Source organism: Ambystoma mexicanum, chromosome 9 (genome assembly GCF_040938575.1).
Source record: "Ambystoma mexicanum isolate Mex_15411 chromosome 9, UKY_AmexF1_1, whole genome shotgun sequence".
NCBI classification, from domain to species: Eukaryota; Metazoa; Chordata; class Amphibia; order Caudata; family Ambystomatidae; genus Ambystoma; species Ambystoma mexicanum.
In genome coordinates, this window is record NC_090931.1 from 1,540,990,616 (window position 1) to 1,541,010,329 (window position 19,714).

At 47.1% G+C, this 19,714-nt stretch overlaps 1 protein-coding gene across 3 annotated transcripts in view; it reads left to right on the forward strand.

Annotated features, from left to right (window-relative positions):
* The window catches only part of LOC138489479 (zinc finger protein 154-like), a 518,474-nt gene that overhangs the window by 347,817 nt on the left and 150,943 nt on the right, over positions 1-19,714 (forward strand). For all 3 annotated transcript variants that reach the window (XM_069617216.1, XM_069617215.1, XM_069617217.1), the window contains 2 exons: positions 2,810-2,932; positions 3,560-3,628. In XM_069617216.1, coding sequence (XP_069473317.1) covers positions 2,810-2,932; positions 3,560-3,628 — 192 coding nt within the window. The remainder of the gene's footprint in view (positions 1-2,809; positions 2,933-3,559; positions 3,629-19,714) is intronic.

Genomic DNA, 19,714 nt, shown 5'->3' on the forward strand with positions numbered 1-19,714 from the left:
GGTGCCCCAGGGCAGGAGAGTGGCAGTGCAATGCTTTGTCCATTGAAGGTGCCCCGGGGCAGGAGAGTTGCAGTGCAATCCTATGCCCATTGAAGGTGCCCCAGGGCAGGAGAGCGGCAATGTAATCCTATGCCCATTGGAGGTGCCCCAGGGCAGGAGAGCGGCAATGTAATCCTATGCCCAATGAAGGTGCCCCACAGCAGGAGAGTGGCAATGTAATCATATGCCCATTGAAGGTGCCCCTGGGCAGGAGAGCGGCAATGCAATCCTATGCCCATTGAAGGTGCCCCGGGGCAGGAGAGCGGCAATGTAATCCTATGCCCATTGAAGGTGCCACGGGGCAGGAGAGTGGCACTGTAATCCTATGCCCATTGAAGGTGCCCCAGGGCAGGAGAGCGGCAATGCAATGCCCATTGAAGGTGCCCCAGGGCAGGAGAGTGGCAGTGTAATCCTATGCCCATTGAAGGTGCCCCAGGGCAGGAGAGTGGCAATGCTATGCCCATTGAAGGTGCCCCGGGGCAGGAGAGTGGCAATGTAATGCTATGCCCATTGAAGGTGCCCCAGGGCATGAGAGTGGCAGTGTAATCCTATGCCCATTGAAGGTGCCCCGGGCAGGAGAGTGGCAGTGTAATGCTATGCCCATTGAAGGTGCCCCAGGGCATGAGAGTGGCAGTGTAATCCTATGCCCATTGAAGGTGCCCCGGGCAGGAGAGTGGCAGTGTAATCCTATGCCCATCGAAGGTGCCCCAGGGCAGGAGAGTGGCAATGTAATCCTATGCCCATTGATGGTGCCCCATGGCAGGAGAGTGGCAATGCAATGCTATGCCCATTGAAGGTGCCCCAGGGCAGGAGAGTGTCAGTGTAATCCTGTGCCCATTGAAGGTACCCCATGGCAGGAGAGCGGCAATGTAATCTTATGCCCATTGAAGGGGCCCAAGGGCAGGAGAGTGGCAATGTACTGCTATGCCCATTGAAGGTGCCCCAGGGCAGGAGAGTGGCAATGTACTCCTATGCCCATTGAAGGTGCCCCAAGGCAGGAGAATGGCAATGTAATCCTGTGCCCATTGAAGGTACCCCGGGGGTGGCAGGAGAGTGTACAATGTAATCCTATGCCCATTGAAGGTGCCCCTGGGCAGGAGAGCGGGAATGCAATGCTATGCCCATTGAAGGTGCCCCAGGGCATGAGAGTGCCAATGCAATGCTATGTCCATTGAAGGTGCCCCGGGACAGGAGAGTGGCAATGTAATGCTATGCCCATTGAAGGTGCCCCACGGCAGGAGAGCGGCAATGTAATCCTATGCCCATTGCCGGTGCCCCACGGAAGGAGAGTGGCCATGTAATCCTATGCCCACTGAAGGTGCCCCAGGGCAGGAGATTGCCAATGTACTCCTATGCCCATTGAAGGTGCCCCTGAGCAGGAGAGTGGAAATGTAATCCTATGCCCATTGAAGGTGCCCCAGGGCACGAGCGTGGCAATGTAATCCTATGCCCATTGAAGGTGCCCCACGGCAGGAGAGTGGCAATGTAATCCTATGCCCATTGAAGGTGGTCCCACGGCAGGAGAGTGGCAATGTAATCCTATGCCCATTGAAGGTGGTCCCACGGCAGGAGAGTGGCAATGTAATGCTATGCCCATTGAAGGTGCCCCGGGGCAGGAGAGTGCCAATGTAATGCTATGCCCATTGAATGTGCCCCAGGGCAGGAGAGCGGCTATGTAATCATGTGACCATTGAAGGTGCCCCAGAGCAGGAGAGTGGGAATGTAATCCTGTGCCCATTGCAGGTGCCCCACGGCAGGAGAGTGGCCATGTAATCCTATGCCCACTGAAGGTGCCCCAGGGCAGGAGAGTGCCAATGTACTCCTATGCCCATTGAAGGTGCCCCAGGGCAGGAGAGTGGCATTGTACTCCAATGCCCATTGAAGGTGCCCCAGGGAAGGAGAGTGGCAGTATAATCCTGTGCCCATTGAAGGTGACCCAGGGCAGGAGATTGGCAATGTAATGCTATGCTCATTGAAGGTGCCCCACGGCAGGAGAGTGGGAATGTAAGGTCTTGCCCCAGTAGGAGTGCAATGGATCCAGAGCAGCAGAATCCAGAAGAATCATGTGCCTGCTGAAAGCAGCTGACCAGGCCAAGCCATGAGCATAATGGCTGCTTTAAATCCCCTGAGAATGTGAGCGAAATGTATGACACTTTCAAGGTGTGACAACTCTGCCCATCACTTGGTTACCATATGGAATGGGCCACTGGACTAGGAAACGATGTCCTTTTAGATTAGACCCTTGCACCAGATTGATAACTCCTCCATTGTCAATAGAACCTTTGCCGGTGATGGTTGCCCCGTAGCCCTGTGGGAATACCGCCAACCCTTCCTTTTTAGGTGGATAAGGCTGTTGGGCTTACACTTGTGTCGCAAGCGTTCAGTTGTATCAACCTTGTGACAGAAGGCGGTCAAGGATCAGTTTGTCTTGAGTGGCGTGTGTGCTGGCATGGTGGAGAGAGAAGCGGGCAGGGGAGATAGGGATGTAAGGGAATTGGGAAGGATTGCTGAATGAGAATGGGAAAGACGGAGGGAGGTAGTTGTCTTTTGCAGTGTGTTTAAAGCAAAGCTTATTTTGATGCAGTTTATAGCTCTTGTACTATGTGTTTACAGTATTGAGAGGACAAGGAATACACTAGAGTGAAGCTGGTAAAGAAGACACACAGGACTTAGGAGGGGAGGATGGAGGGAGGGCAGAGGGCATAATCTGCCCGTGGCATTACGGCTGCTTCTGGGTGCTTCATTCTTTCTTCTCTCTAATCCTGTACAGTAGGCAACACAGTTACTGATCCGGGGGAGCCGCTAATAAAGAGAGAGGAAAACCTACATCTGACCCACCCTCCATATGCAGAGGCAAGAGTGACCGGCAAAGACTGTCTCAGCTCAGGGCCAGGTACGGCATGTGTGGTATGCAAAGTCCCTCGACCGCGTCTGCTCCAATTCCCAATGCAAGGATAATAGTAATCTTATGCAAACCTCCAAATTAGACCAGGCAATTGTTTATAATTTTAACTTTTGCATTTTTAACGCTTGAATTCACTAACACATCTATTCCACAAGATGTTTGTAGCCATGTATTTCAAGCAATAATTCTGTTTGTTGGGTGCACCACACTTTCATTGCGTAATCATAGAAAGGCGTATGGCCGTTTTGTAGATTGTCTTTCGAGGTCACATGTGTCCTCTGAATAGATGTGAGCACAGATTGTGCCTGAGAAGACATTTCCTAGGAAGCACCGTTGCACCAGAAGAAAAGGTTCACTATCCTAAAAGGTATGATTGCCTGAAAGAAACAGACGAACCACACCTGAAGAGTGTTACACGCTTGAACAGTTCATCAATAGGTCCCTGTGCTATTTAGGAGACATTCCTGTAACCTTTACAATTTAAACATGTCACTGCTTTTATAGGATGTTGTTGTTTTAAACATGTGTAATTAATTTCTGAATTTTAACTATCATTACAATTTCTAAAGCACTGAACAATTGTTAACATGTCCTTGACGGTTTCTTTGAGGAAAGGTGAAGACCCAGCTTCACTTGGTCCTTGTGGAGAGGAAGCGGAAGGAAGGAGCTCGGAGCTAGAGTTGGGTGAGTAAACAATGACGCTGAGAACTTCATTGTGAGAAGGGGACTTTCCCTTTCACAGAAGGTTTAATTTTGTCCTAAGTGGAGATATGACTGGTGTCACTCACTTGGCAATCTCTTCTCACTACCATGGTGCGAGAAGAGAACTCCTGATAACTTGCATGTCTTGGGTTGGCCAGTTGCTGGCCACCTCTCACCATGGTTTGACTTGTTAAATGTCTTGGGTTGGGCAGTTGCTGGTCACCTCTTACCATGTTTTGAATTGCATGTCTTAGGTTGGGCAGTTGCTGATCACCTCTCACCATGGTTTGATTTGCATGTCTTGGGTTGGGCAGTTGCTGATCACCTCTCACCATGGTTTGATATGCATGTCTTAGGTTGGGCAGTTGCTGATCACCTCTCACCATGGTTTGATTTGCATGTCTTGGGTTGGCCAGTTGCTGGTCACCTTTCACCATGGTTTGACTTGCATGTCTTAGTTTGGGCAGTTGCTGGTCACCTCTCACCATGGTTTGACTTGCATGTCTTAGGTTGGGCAGTTGCTGATCACCTTTCACCATGGTTTGATTTGCATGTCTTGGGTTGGGCAGTTGCTGATCACCTCTCACCATGGTTTGATATGCATGTCTTGGGTTGGGCAGTTGCTGGTCACCTATCACCATGGTTTGATTTGCATGTCTTGGGTTGGGCAGTTACGGTCACCTCTCTCCATGCTTTGATTTGTTGCATGTCTTGGGTTGGGCAGTTGCTGGTCAACACTCAGCACTGTTTGATTTATTGTATTGGGCAGTTGCTGGCCACCTCTCACCATGGTTTGACTTGTTAAATGTCTTGGGTTGGGCAGTTGCTGGTCACCTCTCACCATGGTTTGACTTGCATGTCTTAGGTTGGGCAGTTGCTGGCCACCTCTCACCATGGTTTGACTTGCATGCCTTGGGTTGAGCAGTTACTGGTCACCTCTCACAATGGTCTTGGCCAGTTGCTGGGGGCCTCTCGCCATGGTTTGACTTGCATGTCTTGGGCAGTTGCTGGGGGCCTCTCACCATGGTTTGAATTGCATGTCTTGGGTTAGATAGTTGCTGGCCACCTCTCACCACTGTTTAATTTGTTGCATGTCTTGGTTCGGGCAGTTGCCGATCACCTCTCACCACGGTTTGACTTGCATTTCTTTGGTTGGGCAGTTGCTGGTCAGCTGTCACCATGGTTTGATTTGTTGCATGTCTTGGGTCAGGCAGTTGCCGATCACCTCTCACCACGGTTTAATTTGTTGCACGTCTTGGGTTGGGCAGTTGCCGATCACCTCTCACCACGGTTTAATTTGTTGCATGTCGTGGGTCGGGCAGTTGCCGATCACCTCTCACCACGGTTTGACTTGTTTGTGTCTTTTGTTGGGTAATCCATGATCTCTTTTCCTTGTGCTACGGGTGCCCCTGGTTTGTTGCTCTTCTTGAGGCGTTTAGTGATCTGTCATCATCTCAGGTAGGTTTAGTGACTAAAAGTTTTAGAAATCACTCTCCAGGTATGTTACATTTCTAAAGCGCACTGAAAGCAAGCATCCCCAAAAGGCAGTACTTTCCCGGCAATGAGAGGCAATAAAGGACACACCCCAGGAGGGAATGAGACCACGACCAAGTGCGGGTGAATGTAAAGGGTTTTATCTAATAAAATAGGGCATGCAAAGGACTCTGCAAGCTCCAAGAGTGCTCTGTCTGACAATAGCAAAGACAGTCATATTTATTACACAATCACGTCACAAATCATACACGCTATAGGGGGCATATAGTCTCAGAGATTATGTGGCGTCGACTATGCTATAAGGGATGCAGTGATGAGCGGCTCCAGAATTGGTGGACATCCGCGTGGTGCCAACGTGGGGTGGATGTGTCAGCTGGGCTGGCCGGGGTGGAGCTGCCAGGCCAGGCGCAGTCAGTGTCGTTGATTGATGGCTGCACTAACATTCTACCCTTGTGGCCACACACACACACAACCACGCATCCTTTAGACGATTCCTGTTGTCCTGTAAATCCTACAATATGTTACTCTAAGAAATAAAAGGAGACCGGAGAAACAACATGCAACGTGAAGCTTCACCAATACATCAGTGCACTGTTACTTTTGACCTGTTGACCGGGTGTCATAAGCCTGGGCGTCTGGTCTAAGGGCACAAGGTGAGCGGCCCTTGTCGTTCTGTCCCGTTAGATGTGGTGAGGAATTACTTTATGATATGTTAGTCCAGGGTTGAATATCTATCTTCAAAGCCCATTAACTTGGGGTGAACTGGAGTACTACTGGATCAGCGAGGGTGCACTTCGGGCCCCTAGAGGCGGTGGGGTTTAGAACCAGGTTGTAAATAATTCATTAAGCCGACCATGGTGGCCTCGGATATGGGGCAGGTGAATACTTGAAGCGGGTCCAGCAAAAGCCTTGGCAGGAGGGGGAGATGGCCTTGTGGCTATGCGCAATTGCAATTCTCTGTGCCTGGGCTGCGCCCTATACCACATGAGGGGACAGTTAATAGAATTAGTAATATTAGGATGATTACACATTTCTATTGTTTATACATTCATATACTACTTCATATGCGACTATGAGAGTCTGGCAGTGTCACATATATCACATAACATTAGTTGAATACATTTTAGTAATTACATAAGGCAACAGTTGGATAACACATGAGGTAGCATCAGGTTGGGTTGTGTACTCAGGGGCATAGAAGCAATACCTTCATTTGTGATTGTACATTTGCATTCTTGTTCATAACACTTAAACGTGTCCCACTGTATGACATACAAGTACTCTCAGTAATGCTTTTTCACCTTCCTTTGTACATTAGCAGCAATCGTTAGTTAGCACTAGGTGGGCTGTATCAAGCCCTTTCATTGAGTCTTCAAGGCACATGGTGTCTTACAACGGGCTGAGGTAATTCTTGCTTTATCAGTACTGTAAACTTTTATCCCTTTCCCACCACCCGTGTTATAATTTACGCAACAACTCTGTGAATCGTTATGCTTTGGTTTGTGGTTGACACTTCATTTGGGGGACATAGGTAGGGGTTCATACAGGGAGGGTATTGACACCATATATTTTAAACATTAGGGGTTAGATTCTGGGTCGAGGCCTGTTCAATTGGGATGGTTCTTGTTATTTTCCAGACTTGAACTGCGAGTCAAGTCACTTCGGGGAAAGTGATGTACTGCAGAAGGTAAATGATACAGTGTTTGTTCTGATATTTGTTTGTGTCTGGTTGCTCGTGAGAACGGGCCTCCAGCGGATCTGCCATGGGGTGGAGGCGCAGGGGGAGTGCATGGCTCCCTGCACGCAGTGAGCGGGGGCCAAGCTGCAGCTTTTGCAAGCAGGCTTTTTCACTGGGGTTTTGGTTGCTTCTATCTAAAATGGAGTATTGAAGCTTTTAAAATGGTGTCCGTGGTATGTTATAGTACAATCTGATTGGCCCTGTGTGTCGATCAGCAGCCACCCTGCCACCTGAGCACAGGTGCATGGTGGGCCTCTGACGAGCCACGAGCCTCACGCAGGTGGGGCATGTCGGGGAGGGGGTCCTATAGACCTATTCTCCCATACAGCACTCTAGGTTGGATATCTTTTTAAAAAGCACCCTCCAGGTGTGATAGCTTTATAAACACCCTCCATGTGTGGTAAATGTATTAGGCACCTTCCATGTTTGATAGCTTGTATTAAACCCCCTTTAGGAATGATAGCTGCAATGGCTTTATAACGCATCCTCCATGTGTGGTAAATTATAAAGTGTGCTCCAGGCTTCATGTCTTTATAAGGTGCCCTCCAGGTTTCATGGCTTTATAAAGTGCCCTCCAGGTTTCATGGCTTGACAAAGTTTGATACCTTTTTTTAAACCACCCCCTTAGGATTGGTAGCTGTAGAAAACACCCAGCAGTTGTGGTAAATGTATAAAGCACACTTCATGTTTGATAGCTTAATCTGTGAAACCAGGCTGCACATCAATTGTGTGTGATGGCAAACAGAGACAGATTTATTGCTGTCTTGCAGTACAAGAAAACCAGCATCCTGCGTCTATCATGAACGTACCCGCCCTCCAGACCCCTCACCTTTATAGGTCGCTAATCAGATGACAGATTCGACACCTAAGAACATTCTGGACATCATCGCTTGGCCTTCCGGTAGAAATAGCTTGCTGCCCGCAAAGACAGAACATCCTTTCATTACATCTAGTCCTTCAACATCAACATGTAGTTACTTCGTCACGTGAGAAGTCTTCCTTGCACGCTTCCAGGCCCGTGGCTTAGGCTTCCCCGCTATCATGTAGTCATCTATGCTCTCTGAGCGATCCGTTGTCTGTACAGGGCATGAGCTTAGTTTAGTGTAGTTTAGTTTATTATTTGTATAGCGCCTGGTCCTGGGGCATTCAGGTGTTTAGCATGGTTACAAAGTAGCAAAAATATTACAGACATGGTAAACATAGGTAGGCATTACAGAAAGTATGGACATTATAAAAAAAACAGTTGCTGCTAATATGCACATTATGACTTATAAACAAGGTTTGAAATTGTGCAGATTATACAGGCAGTATGCACATTGTGTGCGTTTTAGACTTCTTTAGCCAATAACCAGGTTTTGGCACTGTGTCTGAAACTGTAATAGGATGGTTCAGATCTGAGATCGGCTGGAAGTGAGTTCCAGAGTTTAGTGGCAAGCACAGTGAAGCTAGTGCCGTCTGCTTTTTGAAGCTTGAATCTGGGGATATTTAGGCAATGTGTTTGGGCTGATCTAGTTGGGCGGGATGGGGTGTGGTGCGTGAAGTTGTTCGCTAGGTATCTAGGTGCTTGGTTGGATAAGCATTTGTGTGTGAGAGAGAGTGTTTTATACTCGATTCTCTGCGGTATAGATAGCCATTGGCAGGAGTGTCTGGCATCAGAGATGTGCTTGTGTTTGGGTATGTTCATGGCTGCTCTTAGTGCGTTATTTTGGATAACTTGGAGCTTGTTAATGTTCTTTTAGCTGGTGCCCAGGTAGAGAGCGTTGCAATAGTCGACTTTAGAGAGTACAAGTGTTCTGGCTAAAGTGGTGCAGTTGGAGGTCGAGAGGTAAGGTCTGCTGGCATTGATGAGCTTACATGTGTAAACTGTGGCGGATGAGATGGCATTGATTTGTCTTGTCAGAGTAAGGAAGGAGTCAAGGTAAATCCCAAGAGTTTTGACGCTGTTGGAGACAGAAATGTTGTTGCCGTCGATGGTGAATATCAGGTAAAGTTTGTCGAGTCTGGATTGGGAGCCTAGGAGAAGAAGCTCAGTCTTGTCGTCGTTGAGACAGAGACCATGTTTGGCCATCCATTCTTGGATAATGGAATAGATGTTGTTGAGTACTGTATTGTCAGTAGAGTAGCCACCTGTTAGTGGGATGAGTATTTGAGTGTCTTCTGCGTAATTCGTGTAGATGACACCCAAATGGTCCTGTATGTCGAAGAGAGGTTTTGTAAACACATTGTATAGTGTAGGGCAAACACAGGAGCCCTAGGGGATGCTGCATGTAACGGGGGCTGGTTCAGCAGAGGCTGTGGAAGAGAAGACCCTCATGGATCTATTGTTCAGGAATGACTGAATCCATGCATTGGCTTTGTCAGAGAATTTGGCTGCTGAGGTTAGATGTTTGCAGAGAATATCATGATTTACCAAGTCAAAGGCGGCCAACAAGTCAAGGAGGAGAAGGAGGGCTAGTTTGCCGTTGTCTTTGAGGTTGTCCATTTGTGTCTTGAGATCTATCAGGGATGTTTCTGTGCACGTGTTTGGGGCGGAAGCCTGATTGTCCTAGTCCTAGCAGGTTATTTTTCTCTAGGTGGTCCTGGATCTGCCGGTAGGCAGCTCTGTCCAGGATTTTCAGGAGGAAGGGCACAGTAGTAATGGGTCTGTTGTTCATGGGGACACTGGGGTCTAGCGTGGGTTTCGTGAGTAGAGGTAAAACCCAGGAGTCCTTTAGGTTGTTAGGTACTGTACTGGATGTGAAGGATGACTTTATAAGAGATGTGATGAAAGGGGCAAGATCTTTGGCCGCGTCTTTGATAACTGGCGCAGGGCAGATGTCACCTTGGCATTTGGAGGGTTTCAGAGAGATAATTATGTCTTCAACCTCTTTGGTAGTGATGGTGGAGAATTTGAATAGGTTGTTATCATCCGATCGTAAGGTGTGGGTGGGGGAGATGGGGTTGTCAGTGAAGGTGAGACTTAATTTCTTCGTCTCATTTTTGGCTTGTAACATAGCAATTTTGCCAAGGAGTGCTTCTTGTATGTTGGTGCACCAAGAGATGTCTTTGGTACATGTGTCTGGGATGGGAGATGGGGACACGAGATCTCTCAGGATATTAAAGAGCTCTTTGGTGTTGGATTTGGCATTGCATATTCTCTCATTGTACATGTTTTTTTTTGTTTGGATGATAGCTGACTTGTAGATATTGAAGGCTAGGGAATAGGATGTTTTGTTATTAGCGGAAAGAGACTGTTTCCACGCCGATTCAGCTTGTCTTTTGTTTTTGTGCAGAGTGTCAGGAAACTGAAGTAGTGGGAACCTGCAGGAGTGAAGCTGGCCCACCTAGCCCCCTAAGCTTGCCTGCTCAACAATCCTGCTTCTTTAAAACTATTGGCCAGGCAAACCCAAGGGGAAAGGGGAATGGAGAAAATAACAAAAGACAAGAACTCCCACTGCAGGTACTTCAGACCGTCTTCTCAGAAAGTTTTGACTGAGATGGGATGTTCCTAAAAAGGAAATACAACTTTAAATAAATCAATCTTCTAATCACTACTGACTACTCTCTAGATTATATTTTCTCCATTTACATTTACCTGTTGCCTAAGCTTGATTTGCCAATAGGCTGCCTCAGGAAGATGTATGTTGACTGTAGATACTCTTAGCGATATCTCTTCTATTTGTCTTTCTGCTCTCTTGATCTCTTTTAATAAAATATACCCAAAAAATATTGTTGTTACTATTGTCTATTATACCTTTTGCCGTATGCTCTAGGAATCATATACTCTATAAATATGTGTAGATAATTACCTTTTGTATTCTGAAGAATCTTTGTAAAATATTCAGCTGTAAACTTTTTATACTCCAATTTCACATACGGAGTGCTTTTCAATAAATGTCTCTTGCTACACATGTATTTCTTCTGAATACTCTCTTAAAAAACAATTGCTCGCAAAACGCTGCGTAATCAGGCTGCAAAACGCTGTCCTTAAATAGATTTCTCTTCCGTTACGAGCAACAAATAAAAAATGAGGAAAACAATGAAAATCCAAAATGGCCGCGACGCACGCGCGACGTCGTTAGGTCCGTTCCTCTAAAGCGCGCTTGCAAATCCACTGAAATACGCGACGCAGGCTCGAAAACCAAACAAACCTGAAGTTAGTTAAATATATATTAAGAATTAGGTTAAATGTTTTAAACACGACAATACGAACCGCGCGCCTTATTAGTATTAAAGAAAAGATAAAATGTACACAAAAATGAATTGCTGAACCTTCTTAATATATTGTTCATTAAAGATTCCTTGACTATTTCTTAATAAATAATATAAGGATTCTATTGTTCAAAAAACGAAATGCTCAATTGAAAGTGTTTAAATAATTAACTTTTCAAAATTATTTGAGTCTTCACTTAAAAATTCAGAAGTCCACTTAGCTTATCAATGTTCATGGAACTTGACTCTTCTCTGGCTCAGCAACTGAATCTCACTGGAATTCTTCTTCTGCAGACTTCTCCTGTTACTTAACTACAATTACTACTATATTATTGGAACTCTTAAAAGGATTTTACTCTCCTTAAAAATGAAACTTTAAATGAATTTTACTGGAGCTAACCAATATGTGACCTACTCTGAAGCATACTTTAATGAAAGGCAGTTGAGAATTGTTATTAACATTCTAATGACATCACAATGCTGCATGCTGTGAACTGAACCAATCACTGTTGTGAAAATGTTCCACCATCTTGGCTTGGGGGCATTTAATATTTCTAATTGAAAGTTAGTTAAGGGAAATAGAACAAACTAAAAGAAATGCTCTATTCACAAAACAGAATTTATTTAATATTTCAACCACCTTCCCTTTCTAACTTTCCTGGAATGGTATTTGACATACCCTATTCTCCTAAGAACCTTGTCAAAGTGAGGTACACAATGTGAGAATCTGACACAGAGTTTTTAGTTCAGGAGTGAACCAGGAGTTGAGATGCAGGCGTGGTTTGGCTTTGTAAACACAGAAGCGTGGGTGGTGGCCATGTAAAGACGAACATTTAGATATTTCGATTATACTCTTTTCTAAAGTGTTATAAGCAGAGAGAAAATAAAAACTGGTCACATATGAAGTTCCAGTGGTGATGTCTTATTAAACTATTTAAATAATGTACACAAGACAAAGAGATAAATATATTTCTGATGTTTGTTAATCTGCTTAGAATCACATGCTGTGCATAGGTCCGACATCCAGTGGTCACTGCGGAGTATTGCATTTTGTTTTTCGTCGTCGAAAAAGGGGACGTCGACAAGGCGTGTCTGTAACACTATCCCTATAGTGACGTGCGTTGTACCCACAATCCCTCACGCGTCGAGGTCCCTCAGATTGTTTTTTTCCACCCAGTTTCTGGTCGCCTCTATGCGGAGCTCCTAATGAGACATTGCAAAATAGTTTTCTTCGACCTTTGGTCGTTTGTTGTTAATATTAGAACATAGATCCCTCCCTCGACGCATCGCGTTTTCTCCGCCGAGCAAGATCTTCGACGGAAGGACGAGCGGAGAGGATCCCTCGGCGCTGTCGAACACGTGGCCTGGCCTCGCCGGCCTTACACAGTAGGGAGAGTGGGGTTGTGTGGTCTTTCCTTCTCTTTGAGAATGCCTTTCTCTTTCCCCTCCCTCTCTTTCGAGGTCGTAGTCACACTTCTTGCCCTCAGCTATGGAGAGGACGCCATTTAGGTTTTGCCCGATTTGCAAGGGTAAATATACCTGGAAAGATGAGCACAAACGGTGCAACCATTGCTTACCCCTTGATCACAAAGAGGACGGCTGTGCGGCCTGTAAATTACTAAAGCCTAAAAGACCGCAGGGTCAAAAGGTGGGCGGCCTACGCTATGTCGAGGTCTGACTCCTCGCCCACTGCTGCCGCCGCCGAATGTGATGAGGACGGTGACTACACGGCCTCCATAGCGGAGGTTGTAGAGCTCTCAAAGGAGCGTTCTCACTCCTCGTCGTCCGTCCCCGGCCCCGACAAGCCCAGCTTATGGGGGTGAACACCCCGGCGACAAGGACGCACACGCAAAGGCATCTAAACACATACCCCCCGGCACGCATTCGTCGAAGACGAAGGCAGCCACAGTGCCAACGGGAGCGTCGGGCCCACCGGCACCTTCCGCCGACCGTAAGGGTTGTCAGCCCTCCCCGCCACAGCCTCCGCGACAGGCAACTGGGCATTCTAAAGATAAGGGCGCTTACACCAAAACCTCCGGCGACGTGCCTCGTAAGAGCGCTCACGTCTCCAGCAAGGACTCGACGAGCAAGGACTCGACGCGGCATAGCGCGACGGCGACCAATCCCTCGGAAGGGAAGCTGATCGCCGAAAGCCTCGCGCGCATTTCATCTAAGGACGGCCAGTCACGTACGGCAAGTGAGACGCCGAAGACCGCGCACAAGACCAAAGATACGCCGAAAACGAGTCAGGACAGCTCCCGCTGCCGACGGAAAGCCCTAGCCAGCTAGAAGGCTTCTCCGAAGGCGAGGGTTCGCTTTCTTCGCATTATGGGACAGAACAAGACGAATACAGGAGGAAGAAACTCCCTTTTCATTCCCAGAACGCCCTGGCCGGCCTCAGTGGACCCTTGAAAGGTTCCAGACCTGTATGGACAAGTTGGACAGATTCATGTCCATTACAGAAGATAGAACACCTAAAAGACCTAGGGAGGTACTCTTCGAGAGTCCAAGGGCTAAATACCTGAAGTTGTTCTACAACCCCCTTCAGGAGGATATGACCTCTTACGACCTCACCGAAGAGGACACTCACTTCCAGGAGGAGTCCTTTATTGATGAAGATCAACAAGAGGAAGAAGTCTTCCATGAGGACACTAATATAAGTGAGGAAGGGTACGAAGAAGACCCAGTTGAGGGTGACCCAAATCCCTGGCAGTCACCATCAGGGTCTATGGAGCCAGACATTATAGACATCAGGTCTCCTCAGACCACACCAGTCAGGAACCCTTCGCCAGTTGACGATCAGCCCACCGTTAATGCGCTGCTGAGGAAGGCAGCAGCACATTTCGAGCTTGCAACTAGGGAGGTCACCCCAGACATTGACTTTGTTGAAAAAATTATCAAGGAACAGCCTCCCGCCAGCCAAACTATCCCATTACTCGCCACCGTGAAGAGACGAATCAACCCGTCACTGGCCACCCCTGCACTAGTGAGAGGGGTTAATCCTAGAATCGAAAAATTGTTCGCACCCTCTCAATCAGACCCATTATATATTAGGGGTCACTCAATCCCGGATTCCTTAGTGGTTACTAACACTAGGAAAAGGGCCGGGGTTCCGCTCTCTACCAGCGAAGCACCCCCGGATAAAGAGGGGAAAAAGCTTTATGCCCTAGCCAAGAGAATTACCACCTCGGCAGCATTCTCAACTAGAATTGCCAATAATAACACATTGCTGGCCAGCTATGCGGATGCGCAATGGGGGAAGCTTAAACAAGACATCGAAGAAGTCCCTGAACCCCTGAAGAGTAGATTGCTGGCTGCAGCTAATGAAGGGTCTCTGGTCAACCAATGCATCGTTAAGAATACCCTCGATGCAGCGGAAACTGCTGGCCGCTCTTTGGTACAAGGAATTTTGCTAAAGCGCCACGTCTGGCTTTGCAATTCCGGATTTAAGGCGGAAACGCAAGCGGCGCTCATTAACAAGCCTATTGAAGAGGCTAGCCTCTTTGGAAGGGCAGTGGACGACGCATTAGAGAATGCAAAGAAAGAATTTGACACCATAAAGACCTTGGACCAAATCTCAAAGCCCCCTAACAGGCGGGGATTTGGCAACAAGCGTTCTTTTCGTGGACAACGACAACAACAAAATCAACAGAGTCAATATTCTGCCAACAACTACCAAAGTAATACTGGCCAGTACAACCAGAGAGGTCAACGCTGTGGCAAGGGGAGAGGCCGGGGTTCCACCCCTAGAGGCTCCCAAGCCACCAATAACACTAAGTGACGCGAAGATTCGTGTTCTCTCCCATGCATCGCCGGTCGGGGGCCGGTTAACATCCTTTCTTCCAGCATGGGAGGGAACAACATCAGAACGCTGGGTACTATCCACCGTAGCCCGCGGCTACTGTATAGAGTTCAACAGTTCCCCAACATACAAACCCCAGAGGGGACGACGCATGACACCAGAACACCTGGCCATCCTTCTACAAGAAGTGGACCAACTGCTGCAAAAAGGAGCTATAGAGGTCGTGCCTCTATCTCAGGTAACAAAGGGTATTTATTCAGTGTACTTCCTTGTACCCAAAAAGGATCTAACCATGTGCCCTGTATTAGATCTGCGCCCAGCGAACAAGTTTGTCAAATCCCAAAGGTTTCGTATGATGACTTTGCAGGAAGTGATCCCACTGTTATCTCAGGGAGATTACATGACAACACTGGACATGAAAGATGCATACTTTCATATTTTAATGTTGCCAGCGCACAGAAAATACCTCAGGTTCATGATAGAGGGCAAACACTACCAGTTCAGAGTGCTACCCTTCGGCATAGCATCTGCACCAAGGGTATTCACGAAAGTACTGGCAGTGGCAGCGGCCCACCTGCGCAGGTTATCCATCCCAGTATACCCTTACCTCGACGACTGGCTCATAACAGGGGACTCTTACGAGACATGCTTCTCAAACACCAAAAAGACTGTAGACCTTTTGTTCAAACTGGGCTTCTACATCAACGAGAAGTCCAGCTTAGACCCCAGCCAAGTCAAACAATTCCTAGGGGCTCTAATTCGAACAAAGGACGGCCTCGTCTTCCCCTCCAACGAGAGGGTCCAGAACATGCTGTTTCAGATCCCCCAATATGTGGCAGGTCGAGTGGTGACGTTGCGCAAAGCAATGCGCTTGCTAGGTATGATGGCGTTGTGTATTTATTTGGTACCTCACGCGCGACTGCGCATGCGTCCAATGCAAGAGTGGCTCAACAGCCAGTGGTGTCAGGCCAGCCGGACAATGGGACGATCTAGTGGTGGTCTCGCAGGCCTTAGTTCTCTCGCTGCGGTGGTGGACAAAGGAAAACCTGGTAACAGGGAAACCTTTTGCCACACCCGCAGTGGAGGCCACTCTAACCACAGACGCATCCCTCACAGGATGGGGGGCTCACCTATCCCATCAGACTGCTCACGGAGTGTGAACTCCAAGCGTAGCATCCAAGCACATAAACCTACTGGAGCTACTGGCGGTGTTCAAGGCACTAAAAGCCTTCAAGAACACCTACAATGGAAGACAGTGATGGTCCTTACAGACAGCACCACAGCCATGTACTACATCAACAAGCAAGCGGTCTGTCCAAGCTGTCCCAGAATATATGGAAGTGGGCTCTCAAACTCAACATGTTCCTACTGTCGCAACATGTACCAGGGAAACTCAATCTGCTAGCAGACGAACTCAGCAGAGACTTTCCTCTGCCCGCAGAGTACAAATGGCAGTTGCACAAAGACATCGTTCTCGACGTCTTCACACAATGGGGATTCCCCGAAATAGACCTGTTCGCAACTCTGGAGAACTCACAATGCCAAAGTTACGTCTCCAGGTACCCCCAGAACCAGTCCAAGGGGAACGGTCTGTCGATTCAATGGTCAGGGAAATTTGTTTACGCTTTTCCCCCGACTCCCCTTCTCAACAAGGTTGTACACAAAATGCACCAGGAACAAGTTACCATGATACTAGTGTCCCCAATGTGGGCCCGGCAACCATGGTTTGCTCACCTGATGGAGATGTCTCTATCTCCCCCAGTGAAACTTCCCTGCTCGTACAACATGCTGTCACAAGACAAGGGCAGGACACTGCATCCATGCCCTCAGAACATGAACTTGGCAGCCTGGCTCCTGAGATCATAGAATTTGGACATCTACAACTCCCGCAGAGATGTATGGACATCCTCTGGGAAGCCAGAAAACCTAATACTCGCCACTGCTATTCTGGCAAGTGGAAGAGATTTCTCATCTGGTAAAGAGGAAGGAGCATCAACCCAGTTGACTGCTCTCCCACACATATTGTTCTGTACCTGACCCAGGTTTAGTGTTCAATTCCATTAAAGTCCACCTAGCGGCACTTTCTGCATACACCACTTCCCAACTTAAAGTGTCGTGGTGGAAGATCCCAGTTATCAAAGCCTTCATGGAGGGGGTAAAAAGAATACACCCTCTGATAGCTAACCCAGCTCCCGGATGGGACCTAAATGTGGTACTTACCAAACTCATGGGCTCGCCTTTTGAGCCCATGCACAAGGCAACTCTTAAGGACCTCACTCTTAAGACTGCTTTTCTAATAGCTATCACCTCCATTAGGAGAGTAAGTGAACTACAGGCTCTCTCTGTTCTAGACCCCTTCGTAACAGTTCACAAGGATAAGGTGGTTCTACGCACACACCCTAGGTTTGCACCGAAATTCATCTCGAAGTTCCACGTAAACCAGTCAATAGAACTACCAACGTTCTTTCAAAACCCTTCCAACTTGGGAGAAAGAAGTCTGCATACACTGGATGTACGCAGAGCTGTCATGTTCTACATGGAAAGAACCAGGCCACTGAGAAAGACTAATCAGTTCTTTGTCTCGATGGCAGCAGGAAGAGAAGGAGATGCAGTCTCAAAGTCCACTATATTTAGATGGATTGTTCAATGCATCACCCTCTGTTACACTCTTGCTAAGAGAGAACTACCCTTTAAGCCAAGAGCACATTCTACTCTAGGCACTGGGGCATCCATAGCATTCATTGCAAATGTTCCCCTTGAGTCCATCTGCAAAGTGGCTACCTGGAGTTCTGTGCACACCTTTACAAAACACTACTGTCTAAATGCACACTCTAGATCTGACTCCCAGGTGGGACAGGCAGTATTAAAACATCTTTTCTCTACTGTTCCTTCTCATAACCCACCGCCAACTCCGGGTACTACTCGCTAGTCTATGCACAGCATGTGATTCTAAGCAGATTAACAAACATCAGAAGACAATGCATTACTTACCGTAAAAGCATTTCTGATGGTTGTATCTGCTTAGATTCACATGCGCCCACCCTTCCTCCCCGCACGGATGGAAGGAACATAGACATCTTTCTACATCTCTCTCTCTTTTCTGTACTCACTCACGTATAGAAGGCTCCCTCAGGGCAGAAAAAATACAAACAGAGGGACCTCGACGCGTGAGGGATTGTGGGTACAACACACGTCACTATAGGGATAGTGTTACAGACACGCCTTGTCGACGTGCCCTTTTTCGACGACGAAAAACAAAATGCAATACTCCGCAGTGACCACTGGATGTCGGACCTATGCACAGCATGTGAATCTAAGCCGATACAACCATCAGAAATGCTTTTACGGTAAGTAATGCATTGTCACATCCTTTCTGAGCAAAACCACAAATCAGTTGCAGCCAGGCACAGATAACTGGTATCTGCAGGAGGGGCTATGAAAGCTGTAATGCTTTGATGTTTTCCAAATGCTTCATTTCATCTCGGCCCGAGGAAGTGGAGACATTACACGAACGCTTGCAAATATGCAAAATATATGACTTTGTCAGCCTAATTAAGGTATTGACTCATTGTTTTCTTCTGGATCAACATTCTATTCAACCCTTGGCTAACACAGTACAAACAAACAGAACTATATATATATATATCCAAAGTCAAAGGTCAGGGACAGCTCCCAGTGTCGCCTCTATATATATAACGAACTAATGCTATAGCCACAAGTAAACCCTATAATTGAGAAATCCTTCTTCCTCCTACGGGCAGTAAAAAGGATTCCTCTCTTTCACCCACAAAACACTCACCATCATCGCTCTCATATCCAGAGTAGACTACGGCAACAACCTATACTTAGGAATGCCAGAACGACTCTTAGAAAAACTCCAACGCATCCAAAACACTACACCAAGACTCCTGCACAAACTACTATGAAGAGAACACATTACTCCAGCACTGAAAATGCTACACTGGTTACCAATAAAACAACGAATAAAGTTCAAATCAATGTGCATAACGCTTAGAGCAATCCACGGCCCAGGGGCAGGGTTCCTAAAAGAGAAAATAAACGTCTACCGCCCAACAAGACAATTCAGATCAAGCCAAGACATCTGCTTAGAACCAAACCCATACAACAAAAGAAGATTTGGAGGAATATCGTTCTCTCACCTGGCTCCAATAACCTGGAATGAGCTACCAAGAAACATACGTAACACAAAAGATCTTCAATTCAGAAAACTACTCAAAACTTGGCTCTTTGCCCCAGAACCAGAAGGAAACAACCAGGAAGCATATACGCAGCAGGAAAGAAGAATCCCAGAGAGTCATTATTGAACACACAGATGTTTATTCTGATCAATAGACATCTCAGTGGTACCGCCACCAATCTCCCTGGCCAGAGTGAAAAGGAGGTTCTTCATCGAATGTCCCTTTAATTCACTTCAGATGGGTGAATTATTGCCCATTAGCAAAGGATCCCAATAGGGATAAAGAAGAGACAAACCACAGAGGTGGTGAGGTGATGGCCGAAAGAAAGCTGTGTATATAATTCATATTGTTATTTTATGGGGGCTGAAAGGTGCCCACAGAAGGCACAGACGCCATCAAAGATTCTTGCCACCTATTTATTGAGCACCTCAACGATCAGTCTTCAAAGTAACATGAATTCCTTTGCGAACTGAACCTCGTTCTTAAACGTTCTTTCAGTTCTCCCATCCAGGGTGTGTCACTAAGCCCAGTCCGGACATCTTTTTCACCAGCGTACCAAAGGACCTCACTATAAGTTGGGGGGTGCGGCAATAAATTGGCGTTAATGCAGCAGTACACTGCATTACCGCTGCATTATTGCACCA